This window comes from Benincasa hispida, chromosome 11, assembly GCF_027475165.1.
Source record: "Benincasa hispida cultivar pf3 chromosome 11, pf3_genome.v1.1, whole genome shotgun sequence".
Classification (NCBI taxonomy): Eukaryota; Viridiplantae; Streptophyta; class Magnoliopsida; order Cucurbitales; family Cucurbitaceae; genus Benincasa; species Benincasa hispida.
Window position 1 is genome coordinate 8,063,134 of NC_143488.1, and position 17,213 is coordinate 8,080,346.

The 17,213-nt window shown below is 33.0% G+C and overlaps 2 protein-coding genes across 3 annotated transcripts; one reads left to right on the forward strand and one right to left on the reverse strand.

Moving 5' to 3' along the window:
• The first annotated feature begins 10,057 nt into the window (after nucleotides 1–10,057).
• ACBP6 (acyl-CoA-binding protein 6) lies at nucleotides 10,058–11,924 on the forward strand. The gene is made up of 4 exons (XM_039020657.2): nucleotides 10,058–10,228; nucleotides 11,169–11,286; nucleotides 11,387–11,449; nucleotides 11,715–11,924. Exons 1-4 carry the CDS (start codon nucleotides 10,217–10,219, stop codon nucleotides 11,789–11,791), a joined length of 270 nt encoding a protein of 89 aa, XP_038876585.1. The 5' UTR covers nucleotides 10,058–10,216; the 3' UTR covers nucleotides 11,792–11,924.
• A 124-nt stretch (nucleotides 11,925–12,048) lies between these two features.
• On the reverse strand, nucleotides 12,049–16,910 carry DUR3 (urea-proton symporter DEGRADATION OF UREA 3 (DUR3)). 2 transcript variants are annotated; one of them, XM_090306819.1, is made up of 10 exons: nucleotides 16,830–16,910; nucleotides 16,290–16,543; nucleotides 16,004–16,111; nucleotides 15,813–15,908; nucleotides 14,510–14,592; nucleotides 14,186–14,406; nucleotides 13,836–14,098; nucleotides 13,508–13,746; nucleotides 12,760–13,409; nucleotides 12,049–12,646 (listed from the first exon to the last, which is right to left on the reverse strand). In XM_090306819.1, exons 2-10 carry the CDS (start codon nucleotides 16,470–16,472, stop codon nucleotides 12,357–12,359), a joined length of 2,133 nt encoding a protein of 710 aa, XP_090162945.1. In that variant the 5' UTR covers nucleotides 16,473–16,543; nucleotides 16,830–16,910; the 3' UTR covers nucleotides 12,049–12,356. The 2 variants fall into 2 exon arrangements, with proteins under 2 accessions (XP_090162945.1, XP_038876583.1); XM_039020655.2 differs by lacking the exon at nucleotides 16,830–16,910 and adding an exon at nucleotides 16,700–16,827.
• Nucleotides 16,911–17,213: the final 303 nt, after the last annotated feature.

Here is a 17,213-nt window from a genome sequence, read left to right on the forward strand (position 1 = left end):
AGAAAAGTTCTTCAAAGGTAGTATCTCTTGAACTCTATTTCTTTATGAAGAGCATGTTATAATTTGTCTATGAATGCATATATTGTACGTTTAATGTAAATTTAATTCTCAATCAAAATAGAATTTGGACGAGCCGCTTCTGCTCGAGGATCTCTGTAAAACGAGTTCCTTCTTGGTTTTTGGAACTTGGTTGTGGTTTGTATGGATTTTATCCTTGTATGTGTTCGAGGAAATTTGTGATCATGCCAATGTCAATTTTCTTGATAAGATTTACCTATGACTTTGGAACTTAATTGAATATTTCGATATTCTGGTGTTAGATTTTATTTAAAGTGATTTCATAAATGTTTTCAAACAAAAACCCTATGTTAATATTAAAATGTCATTCATTGGGCTTCTCAGCTCATGTTTTTCAAAAGTTTTGTTCTCCTCCAGGTAGCGAAAAAGAAGAGTTTTGGGTGCCACACAAGGACGAGGCTGCGACACCTCAGGATTGGTCTTCTTTTTATAAATTCAATTATGAGGGTTTGGGTAGTTTGAAGTTAGGTTGGAGTTGTAAAACACTTTGTATGAACATCTAAGTTGTATAAACTTTGAGTCTGTTGTAACTAAAGGAACTCTTATTCAAGAGTACCTACAAGCGGAAGCGGATTTTTCCAATTCATTGTAACAGAATTTCCACATATACATTCAAACATACTAATATGCATTCATAACACTAAATTACTGGGCATGCTCAAAGGAACAATAAATAAGAGATCAATAGGTCATACCAGTTGAAGACTTTTCTTCACAGCAAATCTCGCTTTCGCTAGAACGGCAAGCTATCGTTCAGCAAATCCAAATCGTCTACCTCGAACAGTCTCCACACGAACAGAAGGAAACGAGGTTGACACCACCACTCAGAGCCCTCAGTATTCTCGGAGTGAGAATCCAAAGGGTGGGCTTTGTTCGGATTTGGTAGAGGGAAGGAGAAAGGGAGATCGTATACAACGATTAAGCAAGTGGGAGAAAGGCTCGTCTATCGTATAGACAAAATGCTTGATCGTTTAGGTGAAGTATACAGTCGTGTAGGAAAAGGTAAGCGACCATCTAAACGATTGTGTAGGAAAAACTAAACGATCGTCAAATATCGGGTGCTAAACGATCGCTTAGGAAAAGGTAAACGATCGTTTAGTAAATAACACGCGTGGGTGTAAGCGTTAAGTGATCGCTCAGCATTATCATATAGATAAGCGATTGATCAGTACTATCGTACATGTACTGATTTTACTAAGCGATGATACACTTCAATACTATGTCCGCGCATCAATGCTTAATACACCGTGGGCTATTTAAGCGTCTCAAAGCGATTCTTCAGCTTACTCATCCATTATGAAAACAGAAGAGACGCCGACCTATTATTCCTTAACCGTCCAATTAATAGACAATGAATATAATCACATCATATTCATAACCTATGGATTAATATAATATATTAATCATAGTATTTTTCCTCCACTAGATATAAATCATATTTATATCTAATTTTCTCCAAATTAATGTATTTCATACATAATGATATAATTAACTAGTTCAATTATATCATATATAATCAAACTCCCTATTGTCAATTTGAACATTTCAAACTGACCCAAAAATTGATTCTCAACTTATATCCAAGCTACCAAGGGGACCTTATGGACCTATGGATCGAAGCTCCAACGGTATGTGAATAACTGACTAAAGTCTTTAGCCACGATATCCACCATCCGTTAACTGCCAAGCATTCCACTAAAGATCGATAGTTGAACTCTTCTTACCATAGATATATTTCTATGTCCATTGGATATAATCAATCATCAGTACGATGACCCTTCACAGATGCTCGTAAATACAACTGGCCAATTTACCATTTGACCCCTATAGTTACATATTATTCCTTAAGTACCACTGATCCCTCTAATGAATAATACAACACAGTCCTACTATGTGTGAACACCTCTTTGGCTATAAGAAGGTGTGTGGTGCCACATCGTTCAAACCCCGGGATCAGCCCTTAAGAGAGCAATCTATCTACTTTTCCCTGCTTTGGGGAAGGAGTGAACTCCGTCTTGTGAAGCTGAGTTCCTAGCTTCCAAATCAGACGAATCCCCAAAGTGGTAGGTTTGAGTCGACACTCTGACCACTCGCACCCATAGAAATCAAAGAACCGCCCTCAATGGCAGGAGTTCCCAACTCACTCAGGATTGAGGTCATGTTACCTATGGTCATCCTAGTAAAATGAAGTCTCTGTCATGAACGGAGTTATATGACGATACGTTAACACTTCAAGGTCAGGTCTTATACAAACTCTTTGTATAGGATGCCCCTGCTTGCATGTCCCCTACACGAATGATCAGGGTCAGACCATCTGTGACAAGTCACAACACTTGTAACTATTCCACAAAGCGGGCCACGTTCGTAGTGTTACCAGGATAAGGTTTCCCTCCTATATCCATATACTACAGACCATTTTTGTTGTCACTTAAGACATGATCCACTTATATGTCATTACATACATGCTTAAGTTACATAAAAACAACCAGAGATATTAAGTTTATTGGTTTGTGGTAAAATAAAAACATCTAAATGTGCAAGTCAAGAAGTGAAGTAAATGTCATATATATTATACATCACAAGCGTTCGTACAAAATTGTTTACAAACTATAGAACACAAGACTTTAGGGCATAAACCCCAACAATAACAAAATAAGTAATTTTAAAGTTAAGTTATTTCCTTGGTTTTATAAGTTGTGGGCAAAATAAGTCAAAACGGGCAGTAAATATCACAAAAGAGTAGTATTTACTGTCTTCACGCCTCCTTTTAGGTGAAAGAGGTAAACCTGGGAGAGGGTATGACAGGTCAAGTCTCCAAAATGGTAGACTTATTGAGTCAGCGACTCGAGCCACTTTTGTCCATAAAATGAAAGGAAGAGCCCTCATAGGCAGGAGTTTATAACTCGTTCATAATTGAGATCGAGTTACATATGATAATCCTGTGAAATATTAATCTCTTCAGTCATTGATGTTACAAAGAGAGATTAATTATTTCGCGATCTAGTCATATACAAACTGTTTATATAAGATACGCCCACTCGCATGTCTCCATATGGACGATTTGGATCACATCACTTGTAATGATTACAAAGGGGTCGTATCTATTGTGTTAATAGGATAAGACACCCAACATTATCCATATACTATAGACCCTTTAGGTAATTACTTGAACATGATCTGCTTGTATGTCAATTACATATTATTTAATAATTAACTACAAGACTTTAGGACACAAATCACCTCATCTTTGCTATAAACTACGCTTTTACCTCTTAAAGTTGTATGAGACTAAATGATTAATAGCAATATTTGAATATATCTCAAGATGTAGATATCTCTATGCATCTCATTCTCATTGTACACACAAAAAAATAATTACAATATTTAAAGAAATTTTCACATGACAAACTATAATTTGATAATTTGATGGGATGTACAAAGATTGGAAGCCGACAAGGGTAGATCCATTACGGGTTGGGAGCATTTGTCCCCTCAAATGGTGACATTATACATTTATGTGTATTGTTTTTTTAAAAAAAAAAAATTAAATATTAAAAACTTATATGTTTATATTAAATATAATTATTTCCCTTGTAATACATATGTTAACATGTTGCTCTAATGGCATGGGGTTCTTTACACCCTAGAACAAGGACTAAGTCTTCAATTTTGAAACTTTTATATTTAATAGATCTATAGATGGCTACAAAATTAAATTTAATATATAATATTATATGTAATTTTTAACATTTTTAAATATGTAAAAGACGTGTGAGATGCAAAATTGATACTTTAAGAACCTATTGAATTCAAAATTCAAAACTCATACTTATTAGACATTTCAAAACTCAGGAATTCTATATAAACACAAAACTAAAAGTTCATGGGCTAAACTTTTAACCTTATATACATTCGTGTCCTCCTCACTTGAAGTTTTGGATCGTCGTTGAAGACTGATATAACTTTGAATATATATATATATATAATGAAAAGAGAACATACGACATTAATACTAGAAATTTTAGCAAATAGCAAGTGATGTCGGAGTAATTTCCTTTCAAAGTGTGAAGTACACACAAAATATCAGGGGGTAAGGATGAAAAAGAAGAATAATTCAAACTATATTTTTAATTGGAGATATTCTAATGTAATGTAATTTTTAAATAACATCAAGCTCAACCCACTGAAATATGTGTGAAAAGAAAATACGAGAAATAGTATATTTGAATTAATATTAGCATGTTTTCTCTAAGAATTTCCAAGTTTTTCTATAATTTTAATTCATGCATACGTGTCATAATTTAATTGGATAGAAACTCCAAAATCTATATTTTACACAATCGAATGAACGTCGTAGAAATTGAGCTTCTCCCCTTTTCCCTCCTTCATGTTTTTTGTAATTTCCTTTTCATTTCACAGAGAAGAAATCGCCAATGGCATCCTGCTTGAAGAAGACGCTGACGAAACTCACTGCATTTTTCCGCCGCTGCCTCGTTCGCCGGCGACGTTTTCTACGGCTGAGATCATTCTTTCCCGACGATCGGATGGTTGGGATACGGATTGTCTTGGACGATCAGAGGAAAATCGCTGAGAAACTCGAACGTGCTCCGAATTCAAGCTATGGAAGGTGTGAAGAGGATGTGGATCAGCGAGCGGAGATTTTTATCGAGAATTTTCGCCGTCAATTGAGGTTAGAGAGACAAATTTCTTTGCAATTGAAGTATTATAGAGTTAATAGCTATGAAACAGAGTATGAGGAGACATCGTAGGCGCCGCTACCGATTTCGCCGTCGATTTGATGTTGAGTACTTCAATGAAGTTAGGATGATTGGACTGAAGAGATGAAGAGTTTTCTTGTTTTTGGAAAATTGATTTGTTGTGCGTTTTTGTTTCTCGTGGAAGTTTCTTATCAATTGTTCATCATTTCAATTTCCGAGATTTGTAATTGTTATTGTGTAGAATATTATCCGTCTGCATATCATTTGTATTATTGTCAAATTATTGATGTATTGAAAATTGTTTGTTTGATTTGGATATGTTATTGGCAACAATCTCTTAATTAAATTTATTACCACGGTGTCTCTCTACCATCAATTGAGTTTCGACTTCCCTCCGTTTGATATGGCAACGTATCTTCAGACCTTTACCCTTCAAATTCTTAAAAAAATAATAATAATTACAATGACTAACATTTTTAGGATAATAATCAAGTGTCGTTTTTTAAAAAAATTGTAAATATAGCAAAGTCGATTAATGATATACTTTTATTGTTAATAGACTCTTACTACAATATGATCTATCTATAGATCATCTAAATTTTATCATATTTATAATTTTTTTTATATTAAATTATATTTGTGGATATATTTACAACGGTCTCTCAACAAATATAGATAATTTTCTTCATTTGAAAAATCGAATTGACGAAGAATGGGAAAATAAAATGAAAAAGGAAAAGGAAAAGAAAAATCATCCGAACGGCGGCGGAAGGTGCGGCGATGGGTGGTGTCTAGAGGTACACTGGTACTGACAGTCACAAGAGGAAGAAGATTGAAGGCAAGGGAGAAAGAAGAAGAGGGAAAAAATATTAAAATATTGAAAAATACCTTTTTATCTCTAGATTTTAGGTCTACTACTCATTTGGTCTTTAAATTTTAAATAGTGTACAAATATCTTTTAAATTTTGAATTTAGTTTCAAATTGGTCAATTACAATTGAATTTTATTTCAATTTAGTCATTTTAAAATTTACAATCTTAACATTATATTTCCATTAAATACTCATTTTTTTTTTATCTTAGTGTTAGTGTCGGTTAATTAATTTAAAATAACTAAAAGAATTATAATTAATTATTTTATATAATTATTTTACATAGTCATATTTACGTTGATTTAGCATACAACTTATTCGACCTTGGAGTTTTCAAAACCTTTCGTAGATGCTCATTGTGTTGTGCTTCTGCCTTGGAGTAAGCCAAAATATCATCAATAAAAATTATCACAAAAGAGTCTAAGAATTCCTTGAACACCCTATTCATCGAGTCCATAAATACTATATGAGCACTAGTCAAACCAAACAACATTATTACATGCATAATTATGTAAAATAGTTTTCATCACTATTAAAATTAAATTTAAAACTTCACTTCATGATTATTTTATATAGTCACATTTATGTTAATAACTAAAGATGAGTTTTTAGTGAAAAATTGAGGTTAAAAGTATAAAATCGTTAAATTGATTGACAAAATTGAAACAAAATTCAAAATTCAAAGGTAAGGTATAACAATTTGATACTTATGGACTATGTTAAAATCAAACTCAAAACTTATGAACTAAGGTCAGGTCTACCAATCTCGAATGAAAATTGGTGTAATCATAATATATCACAATCGCAAATATAATTAGATTACTTTTTATCACATTCACTTGAAATTATGAAATTTGATACATTTATTGTTAACATCACCATTACCTTTACCCCTGAAGGTCAAACGGTAACGATAATAGTAAATGTGTCAAAGTTCATAAATTTTTCTTCAAATCAATAACAATAATGGTAATCATTACGATAATGATAATGATACGATGTAATTTTCAGACACAATTGAATTGAATATCCTCTGCTTGTCAGATTGATTTATGTTTTTTTATGAAGTGGATTCCAGAGTTAGTACAACTGTACAACATGAGTAAACAACACCAAAAGCAATCAAATGAGTTTCACTTTTCACATTACCATTGATTTATTATGCTTCCACTGGAGTAAATGTGGCCTAAATGTATAACATTGTAAAATCTAGAAACCAAATAGAAACTAGACTCAACCCCATAAATCAATGTTTTTTTTTTTTTGCTAATATATATTTTCAATTAGTAATAAAAATTAAGTGGAAATGGGCTTGATCGTCCAAGTAGGCCCATGAATATTAAACTACACAACTCTATCAGGCCCATCCTTGAAGTTGCAAAAGCCCACACGACTTGATCGAAAAGGTCCCATGGGTCGTGAACTCATGTCATGGTTTAATAACCATTCATCCTTAAATAGGTAATACTTTTATAGCTAATTTACAAATATATCAAAGTTTATCGACGATAGACTCAATCGTTCATGGAATGCCTCGACGATATGATCTTAGATTTTGGAAACTGAATCTAAATTTTGCTATATATAAAAATTATTTTGTACTTTTCTATATCTACTAATATTTTAAGCATAATTTTTATATTTACAATTGTTTCAATATGTGAAAATAACTAAAATAAATTGGGGTCCATCAATTGTTTAAGAGTTGGGAAAATAACATGTTAATTTGAAAATTGTTCTAAAAAAATCATGAAATTAAGTAAAACTAAAATAAATATATGTAAACATAACTATAATAGATGTAAAAAAAAAAAAAATACATATTTTTTTAGGGGTGGTTAGAAAACACGATAACCCAAAAAATCGATCAACCCAACCCAATTCGTGCGGTTTTGGTTGGGTTATCAATTCATTTGAGTTGAGTTGGGTTCAAATAAATGAAAATTTTATGGGTTGAGTTGATTATGTATTCACTTAATATAACCCGACCAACTCGAATTTATTATTAATTTTAAAATATATTTTTTATTACTTATAATACAATTATTTATATATACATTGATTTTAATTTTATTTAATTCTAATATTTTTTGAATAATTTATTTTTCAACAACTCTTAAAAATAGTTTCTTTGCACTTTAGAAAAATTTCACTATATAAATTGAAATTGAGTTGTTAATCTTAGTTCAATATATGAAAACAATTAAATTAGATTTTTACATATTTACGTTTTACTTCTTTTAAAAACAAAATTTTAAATAAATGATCCGATTAACCGAAACCAACCCAACTCAAATATTTCATGGTCGGGTTCAGTTGAGTTCATTTTTTAATAAGGGTCATTTGCGTTGAAAAAATTTACAACCCCAACAATTGGATTGGGTCTTTCAACCCAACTCAACCCAACCCATAAACACCTTTAATTTTTTTAAATATCAAAATAAATTCAGTTTAGTTCAAATTATTTTTGGTGAACCACAAACCAACTCAACCTATAAAGTTTTAACTTATTTGAACCCTAAGCCAACTCAACCTAACTCGAATGAAATATTAACCTAACCCAAATCGTATTAGTTGAGTTAGATTGATCAAAATTTTTTGGATTGTCAAGTTTTTTGAACAACTCTAGACTCTAACTTTCACATCGGTCACCTTCAATGACGAGATCAGATCAAAGGAGCGATCAACGTCCCCATGCGAGTTTCCCACCCAAACAAATTTATTTTTAATTTTTATAGGAAAATGCTCATACAAACTAATTGGACAAAAAAATAAGAGTATAGTTCAATTAATATAATGATATATTGAGACCAAAATGTAGGTAGCTTGAATTTCTAATCCCTAGGGTGGTTTAACCAACAATTTATTTATTAAGGTTGTGGACATGACACGTGGCAAAATCATAAAGTTCAGTTGGATGTGCAAAGGCTTAGAGATCATCGAAATATAATAAATAAAGAATGGACCCCACAAAGGGTTGCGTATTTATCCCGCGCCCATCCGTAGCTAATCGGGAGGAATACGAATATCCCAACTCCTATGGACCCCACTGGATTCGAGTCCTTCGTCCACTCGGCGATTTTCTTTCTTTATTTATTTTTAATTAACATTTTGGAACGATAACTATTTAACTTGAATATATAACATTTTCATTTTTAATTTTATGGTTTTTAAATTATGTTTTCTTTTGTCCCAAAATTTATATTATGGTTTTAAAAATAAAGAAAAGTTTTCTAAAAATTGCTTTTCTTTTAGTTTTAAATAAAAAAAAAGAGAAAAAAACAAAAAAACTTTAAAAGAATGAAAATGAAAAAAAGTAGAGAAAATAAAGGAATGGAGAAAAACAAAAAGGCATAAAAAAATTAGAAAAAGGAAAATGAATAAAAAAAAGTAAAATGAAGTTACGTATTCAATTTTTCCATAAGAATGAACTACACAAATTGAAAAAATAAAATGAAATGAAACGCCGTTGTAGAAAATTAAATGTCCTTGCATTAGGTTAATTTCGTATATGTAGATTGCTAACATTGAAGCATTTCGTTTCTTTCTTTTTTCTTTTTCTTTTTTTTTTTTTTGTGAAAAAAAAATTCACAAAAGACTAAAATTATTAAGGACAAAAAATTTGTCCTCCTTTTGCAAATAGTTTTTAAATCCACCCGTTTTTTTTTAATATTTTACGAACAACCCAATTTTTATAAATCTCTTTTAAAATTATATGGATGAAAATAAAAAATAATATTTAAATTTTTTTTAGGGAAAATATTTTTTTCTCTAAATTTTGGGTCTAAGTTTTATTTGTTTTCTAGGTTTAAAAATCTTACGCATTTAGTTCTTAAGTTTTGAGTCTCATTTCAATTTAGTCCTTAAGTTTTAAAATGTTACAATTTTACCTTTGACATTTGAGTTTTGCTTCAATTGGTTCCTATGTTTCAAGATTCATACTTTCAAGCTCGATTATTCACTAAATGCTTATTCTATGTCTTTAATGTTAATTTATTTTAATAAATTAAGAATCATTAAAGAAAATATAATTAATTAAGTTTCAATATTTTTTTATCACTCTTAAAATTAAACGTAAAATTTTACTTCATAATTATTTTTAATTAATTAATAGAAATTAACCTCCATTGTTGGAAGTGAGTATTTAATGAAATATTAAGGTTAAAAATATACAATCTTGAAACTTAGAGATCATATTGAAACAAAAATCAAATCTCAAGAATAAAATTATAACATTTTAGAATTTAGAAGCTAAATTAAAATAAAATTCAAAACTCAAGGATCAAATGTCATCTTAAAACTAGGGAACAAAATTACTAATAGAAACTAAATCCAAAATGTATGATTTTTTTTTTTAAAATAATGTTTTAAAAAATAGCTTATTTATTTGTTTATTATTTTCTTTTGAAGATAACTCGGCGATTTTTTCCGTTCTATTCCGCTCACTTCCATCAGCCGTGTACTTATAAAGTCCATTCTCGTCGTTCTTCTCATTTAGCATTTAGCAACCGTAATCGAGCTTGAAACATAGCAACAGAGAAGAATCACCATGGGTTTGAAGGTATATTTCTCTTTCATTTATCTTCTGAAATCTCAATTTCTTTAGGCTATTAGTTTCCAATCTCTCCTTCCCTCTCTTTCCGCCATTTTCTTGTTCGATCAGCACTTGAATTCTTCGTTTAGAGCGCCTGATTCGATGCCGAACGATACTGCTTCTTGGATTTTTCTTGTGATGATCTTTGCATTGAATTGAGCAATTTCTTCATAGTCGCGCATTGCTTGTATGTTAGATTGTTAGCCTTCCTTGGTATGTCTTTTGTTGGACTTATCTTTTCGGATCTGTTTTGGTGAGTCTATCTGTGTTGTCATCAGAATGAACTACATCGACATCTGGTAGTTTCCAGATCGACAGCCGTGAAAATCTATGGAATTTTGCTATTGCTCCTTGCCTACTTTTAAGGATTATAGTATACAGCTTCCTTCTCTGCATGTTCAATGTTTTTCCTGGCCTGATTTGCATGGATGTACTGCGACGACGACGCCAAAATTAGGTCAGATTGAAACTTAGATCTGTGGTTGGAAATAGCATCGTGATCTTTGCTTTGCCATCTCCGCCATTCCTCCTTTTTTCGGAAAAAGTGGAATGACAAGGCAGAAGTGGTTTTCCAACGAAAAAGTGGTTTTCCAACGAGAATATACCATTTAATGACTTTCATTAATGGTTGAATCAGATCAAGGATAACGGAGACTGTAGATAATTAATTTTGCAGTTATTAGAATGCTGACTCGATTTTATTCCTGTTTCTTTTTGTTTTTTTTTTTCCAAATTGATTGCTGATTGCTTGAACTTGTGCTCATGGATTATTACCCTATAACGAGACTGTATATGTTAGGGCATGCGATAGGTGCTGAAAATTGTAAGAACATGATATAATTGCTCTGTTCTACGGAATTAAAAGTTTGTAGTTTGTATCACAACTTGATGAGGCTGAGTTCTGCAGGAGGAGTTTGAGGAGTATGCTGAGAAAGCAAAGACCTTGCCAGAGAACACAAGCAATGAAAACAAACTCATTCTCTATGGACTATACAAGCAGGCGACTGTTGGACCCGTGAACACTAGTAAGTTCTTTCTTTCACTGAGTGGAATTTCTTATTTATAGTTGGAATGTGATCAAATTCTCTTATTTAACCGTTTATTCAATTTATGATTGATTTCTAGGCCGACCTGGAGTGTTCAACCAGAGGGACAGAGCCAAATGGGATGCCTGGAAGGCTGTTGAAGGTAATTTTTCTGAATGTTCAAGCACCTGTCAGATTATTTTTGTTGGTGGTTCTTTAAGGGAAAACCTTCCCGTCAGTGTTTCTGTATTTGAGAATAGATATTAATGAATTCAACTCTATGAAATGGATCTTTTCTATTTTTGCGATAACATTGAAATATGTTTGCTCTTTACTGCAATTAACTCTATTAAGATTAAAGATTCACCCTAATCTAAAACGCACCAGAATGAGCTTAAATGAAGAGAATCAATTGTTTTTTTTTGCAGCTAAATCCAAGGATGATGCAATGAGCGACTACATTACCAAGGTGAAACAGTTGCAAGAGGCAGCTGCTAGTAGCTGATGAGTTTCTTGATTATCTGTATGGACAATGATGTTGAAATAATCCTTGTTTAAGTTCAGTACTTTAATCGTATTTATCTAAATTGTGTAACAATGAACTATGTGCAAGTATTATTACTGTCATATTTTGCAAATACATCTTCTCAACCTTCTAACCAAACTATGATACTAGGCATGACTTTTAAGTGTTTGAAAAAGAAAAACATTTTTTGAGCACTTAAAAAGTCATTCCAAACAGATCGGAAGAACTAACTAGGATGATCGAATCATTTTTGTTTATTCATAACAACAAATTCAGATTTACACGAAGGTATTAGGTAGCCTCCTGCTATGTTGCATTTATGGCTGACAGTTTACAAAGCCAAGGATCAAACGAAGCTCCTACTCATGACATAAACAAGCAACTTCAAACTATTGCCCACACGAAATCTGGTGAAATAACACATTCTTGAAAACATGGGCTAACTTTCAAGTAACGTTTAGTTGTGCTGAAAGGGTCTAAGAAATTACAAGATATGTATAAGATATGTATCAAATTTCTAAATATATATGCATCTTTCAGGTGGCTATGGAGAATGATCATGTATATCTAACAAGCCCTTTTTCCTCGCTTTCTCCTTCTCAAGTAAGTAAATTCTCTCTGCTTCAGGTAGAGCCATGACTAAAGCATGCAACTTTAGGTTCATTTCGTCGACCTTTTCGATGAGTCGATCATTTGTAAACATTCCTAGCGTCACGTCCCGGATAGTTTCCCAACTTTCAACCAAGGGTAAGAAAATAATCACAACAGACCCTATTGTTCCCCATGCTATTGATATTATTGCCCAAAGTGTGAAGTATTTCTTGTTAAACTCTCCTGCACAATAGGGAAAAAAAAGAAAGTGATGGAAGAAGAGTCGGTCTAGGGAAGCCTATCCCTTTTTTAGTGTCATTCAAAAGTATGAACAAGATCATCACAGAGAATTTTACCTATTGGAAGAGAGAAAACAGGCCATAATACAACAATTACTATGGTAAATCCAATACCCCATTTCATTATCCAGGCTTTTGCTTTAATCAATTTTGCTTCCGTGTACTCTTCGGTTGGAATATCACCTTTGTCCTTTTCAACTGTCGAAATCGCCCTTGTGGTCTCCCAGTCATAGTTTTGAGGTGACAATAGGCTAGATATGGCATGAATAACTCCACCTGAAAGTATAGAGACAAGATTTCCAGCAAGCATAGGTGCATTTTTACCCGTAGTATCCAAGTTAACCTTGCCATATTCGATCTTTGCGACCGAGACCCATGTAACAACTCCAAGAACACATCCAATGGTAGTTCCGAGAATAGCTCCTTTCGAATTTGCTTTACTCCACAAGAGCATGAAAGCAATGGGAATAACTGCTGAGCCAATCAACACTCCCATGGCAAGATACATCCATCCCAATGACACTCCTGCCTTGTTAAGAACTATTGCCAGCAACCCCATGAAACATCCAAACACTAGAATAACAGCTCTTGATACTTTTAGGATGCTCTTTCCACTCGCATTAGGATTTACATAAGTTCGGTAGATATCGTACGTGCACAAGGATGATACACTTATTAACTCAGATGAACCAGCAGATGTTACCGCCCTGTTCATAATCAAAGGACTCATAGTTAGTTTAATGAGATAAGTTTTTGGTTTTCCGTCCGTGTTTGTTTGAATTGATTCTCTTCCTCTTTAACTTACATAAAAAGCATGACAAGGAGAAGAACAGATCCTCCTTTTCCCATCAAAGCTATAGCAGTGGCAGGTGGCACGAGCCCACGACTAGCCTCGTCTGCCGTTATTGGTAGATCAAGGGCAAGTGCCCCAAGGCCAAGTGAGGTTGCTAAAGAGAATGGAACTGCAAACCAGACCAACCCTCCCACCAAATATCCCTTATGAGTTGATGAAGGCCTTGCAGCAATTGCACTCATCCAATATCCCTGAAATTTGCACCATGACCAAAATTACACCTCTTAAAAGTTGGAACCCGAAGGAGATAACTTAACACCGTCAAACGAAAAAAACTCACGTTGTCGACAAAAACAGTACCGAAGTTTCCTACGATATTAATAATCCCAAAAACGAGCCCTCCTGAACTCAACATTGTTGCATAGGAGCCTTTGAAGTTCCCAGAAACAGGGCCACAAGATTGTCCATCATGGGAAATTGGTTCCTGGCATATTCTGGACTTGCTTGCTACCTCCATTAAACGATCAAATACAACACTCGGGCTACCAAGTTGGCTACTTGATACATAAACAAGGAACACGAATATGACTAGAATCACATGAACTGCAACATAAAAGAAAACATTCCAACATCAATAGGGAGAAGAACATTAGGGAGTCTTCACAAGAAATTACAATGGATTACGATTACCTATTACAGAATGTATATAGCTAGCCAAGAAAGTGGCCTTTAATCCTCCAGCCAATGTATATACAATAACTCCGAGCGGTATCAAAAAGCTTGCGGCAAAAATGTTCACTCCAGTGAGCGCGTTAACCACGGCTGAACCGCCGAGGAGCAACATGGCTGTTACTATGATGTTTGTCATGAAGCAGAAAATGAGGAAGACTATATGTGCAGGAGTTCCCCAACTGATAAAATAGCACACGGAGTTGCTGGTAAATAAGAGCTGTGACCAAAGGAGCTGAATAAAAGCTTTATAAAACAACATGTTGATGAAACTTCCCAACTTACCGAGCTCTTACAATTTCACAAACGGTGTGGGCATTTGGGGCCTTTCTTTTGATCTCTATAGCCATTATTCCAAATAGAAGAACCTGAATCATTTGTAGATGTACTCATTTTCCCAGTAAACTTTGAAACATAACGTTGACTGATAATCATTTTGTCTTGTTTTATTATTTATTTATTTATTTATTATTATTATTTCTTTTAATATCATCGAAACTTGAGATTGGTCTTTTGTGGAGTGAAAAACCAGATATAGAAATAGGTAGAAATCAAATTTAGGCCTCAAGATCTTATTTGGTAACGATTTAAATTTTGAAAATTAAGCTTATAAAGTCGATTAATTTATAAGTTTTTTTGATTTGTTATACACTTTCTACTATTGTTTTTAAGACATCAAGTTAAGTTTTAAAAACTGGACAAATAGCTTTTAAAATTTTGGTTTTGTTTTTAGAATTTGATAAGGAAATAAAATGTTTTTTCAAATAAAGGTGAAAATAACAATTGAAAAACTAAGAGAAAACAAACATAAATTTTAAAACAGAAAATTAAAAACAAAATGGTCATCAATGGATTCCTAAGGCCCCGTTTGGACAAGGCGGAGGAACTTTGCAACCCATATAGGGAAAGAAGCAAAGCCAAAATGCCAAAGTGAGCAAAGCAACGAGACTGATAGGGAGAGCAGGAGGAGCTATTTCATCCCCATTTTTTTTCCAAAATTTACATCTTTCTTAAGTACAATGGTTGAATTCTAGTCAAATTTCAAAAATAAAAATAAGTTTTTAAAAGCTACTTTTTTTTAATGAAGAAATTTGTAGGTGGAAATAGTGTTTATGAGTTTAGTTTTCAAAAACAAAAACAAAAAACCAAATGTTTACCAAACGGAGCCTAAATAATTGTGTTTTTTTTTAATATTTTAAACTTTAGATAATTTTAATTATGTCTCAACCTTTCGCTTTGTTAGTTAATCCTTGGTGTGAGCTTTAATAATTAAATATTGAATCGACGTATTCGCTTGGATTGATGCATGATGGTTTGACAAAATATGGTATAAAGATGAATCACAATAAAATAAGAATACGTCGTAAAAATCGGCAGACAATTGAAATCATCAAATGGAACTTTTTAGTTTGTCCACCTATATTTTTATTCAACTAGTTACACTATTATATCATTTAATGTGTCATATCAAAATCTCTTGACAAAGTTTAGAGACATAATTAAATTTAAATAATTTTTTATTCTAAAGTTGAAATATTAAATAGACACAATTGTGGTTTATAAGTTAGAAATTGGGTGGTAAACTTGCCTGAATTGTAGCCCCACTGGCATACCAAAATGGCCCACTAACCCCATACTCCCAAGCAACATTGGAGCTTTGTAAAATGGTAGCAGCCCATGTCCACTCCAAAAGCAAACAAACAAACCATTCATTGTCAGCCAAGCCAAACCACCCCAAAATTCAAACCACAAACTTTAGGAATCTACAGAGTTATTTACCTGAGACACAATCACACTAGCAATTAGCCCTGTTTTCACACTCCTCCCTGCTGTGTTGAACCATTCCGACGTCTGCCGACTTCCTATGTACCGATTCTCCAGCCATACCTAAACCATCCCACAACAAAAGTTATGAAAACAAACATCTCTTAACTTTAATATATAACAATTTAGTTTCAATTGTTTTTTATATCATAATCAAAATGTTTAGATCGAAAGTACCGGATCCGAATATATTTTTTAACCGAACAATTAGAATTCTAAGAAGAAGAGTGAGGAGGCTAACCAGGAAAGATGTGAAGACAGCAAAAAAGGCACCAAAACCAAGAATAACAGAATAACCTATGCCTTGATCAAGAACAGCCTTGTCGTTAAAGAAGCTGCTCTGTCGAACGCAGCCACCCACTGCCTCCCGGTAGTACTCGGCCGCGAAGTCAAACGGAGGGCACTTGAGGGCAGAAGAAGCCATGGCTGGAAAAAGCTTGACAACTACTGCTAATTAATGGCTTTAAACTCTCTAGCAGCTGAAGTGGACCAAACCTTGAAAGAAAAAGGAAGAGAAGTGAGAAAAGTCTTTGGACAATGTACTATTGAGATTTTGAAATATCTCTTTTTCTTTTTTCTTTTTCATTTATTTTTATAACGTGTTCGTGTTCAGATTAAAAGATTCTAAAATTGAACAGTTTTTTTTCTTACTCGAATTCAGAATAAACGTTCTGAATTCGAAACATGGATTCAGAGTAGAAGATCATGTATTCGAAACAATTTTCCTGGATCTGATGAATTTACAATTGGCTAATGATTTTTTTTATCTGAGTTGACGTACTTGATGCAGATTCTTTTGGACTACTTGCAAGATGCAGCTTCGTCAAACATTGCAGAGAATCTTTTACAAGTGGGACAAATCATAATAGGGATCTTTTCTCTACACCAATTGAATATTATACTTTATAAGGGAAATTTTGCATTTAAATCTTGAATTTTTTTGGAGGAAATTAATCATAATAATGGTATTTTTTTTTTCTTTTAACAATATATGAACTGACTAACAATTAACAAAGCTTCTAACTATTGGAATTTGGTGCAAATTTGAATCGCAAAAGGATCCAATAAATGATAAACCAAGCTGGCTGCCAATCAAATATGTAATGAAATTTAATTGTTTCATTTCTAAATTTAGTGGCAACAGATCATAAGATTCATAACTAGA

Bases quoted from the DNA above. Each gene is read 5' to 3' on its own strand.
- DUR3 (XM_090306819.1), bottom strand. From the start codon at position 16,472: ATGGCTTCTTCTGCCCTCAAGTGCCCTCCGTTTGACTTCGCGGCCGAG. The intron at 15,909-16,003 runs GTAAATAACTCT...TTGCTTTTGGAG, and splicing joins CTAGTGTGATTGTGTCTCAG to TGGACATGGGCTGCTACCAT. The intron at 13,410-13,507 runs GTAAGTTAAAGA...GATTATGAACAG, and splicing joins CTCCTTGTCATGCTTTTTAT to GGCGGTAACATCTGCTGGTT.
- ACBP6 (XM_039020657.2), top strand. The intron at 11,287-11,386 runs GTAAGTTCTTTC...ATTGATTTCTAG, and splicing joins TGTTGGACCCGTGAACACTA to GCCGACCTGGAGTGTTCAAC. The intron at 11,450-11,714 runs GTAATTTTTCTG...TTTTTTTTGCAG, and splicing joins TGCCTGGAAGGCTGTTGAAG to CTAAATCCAAGGATGATGCA.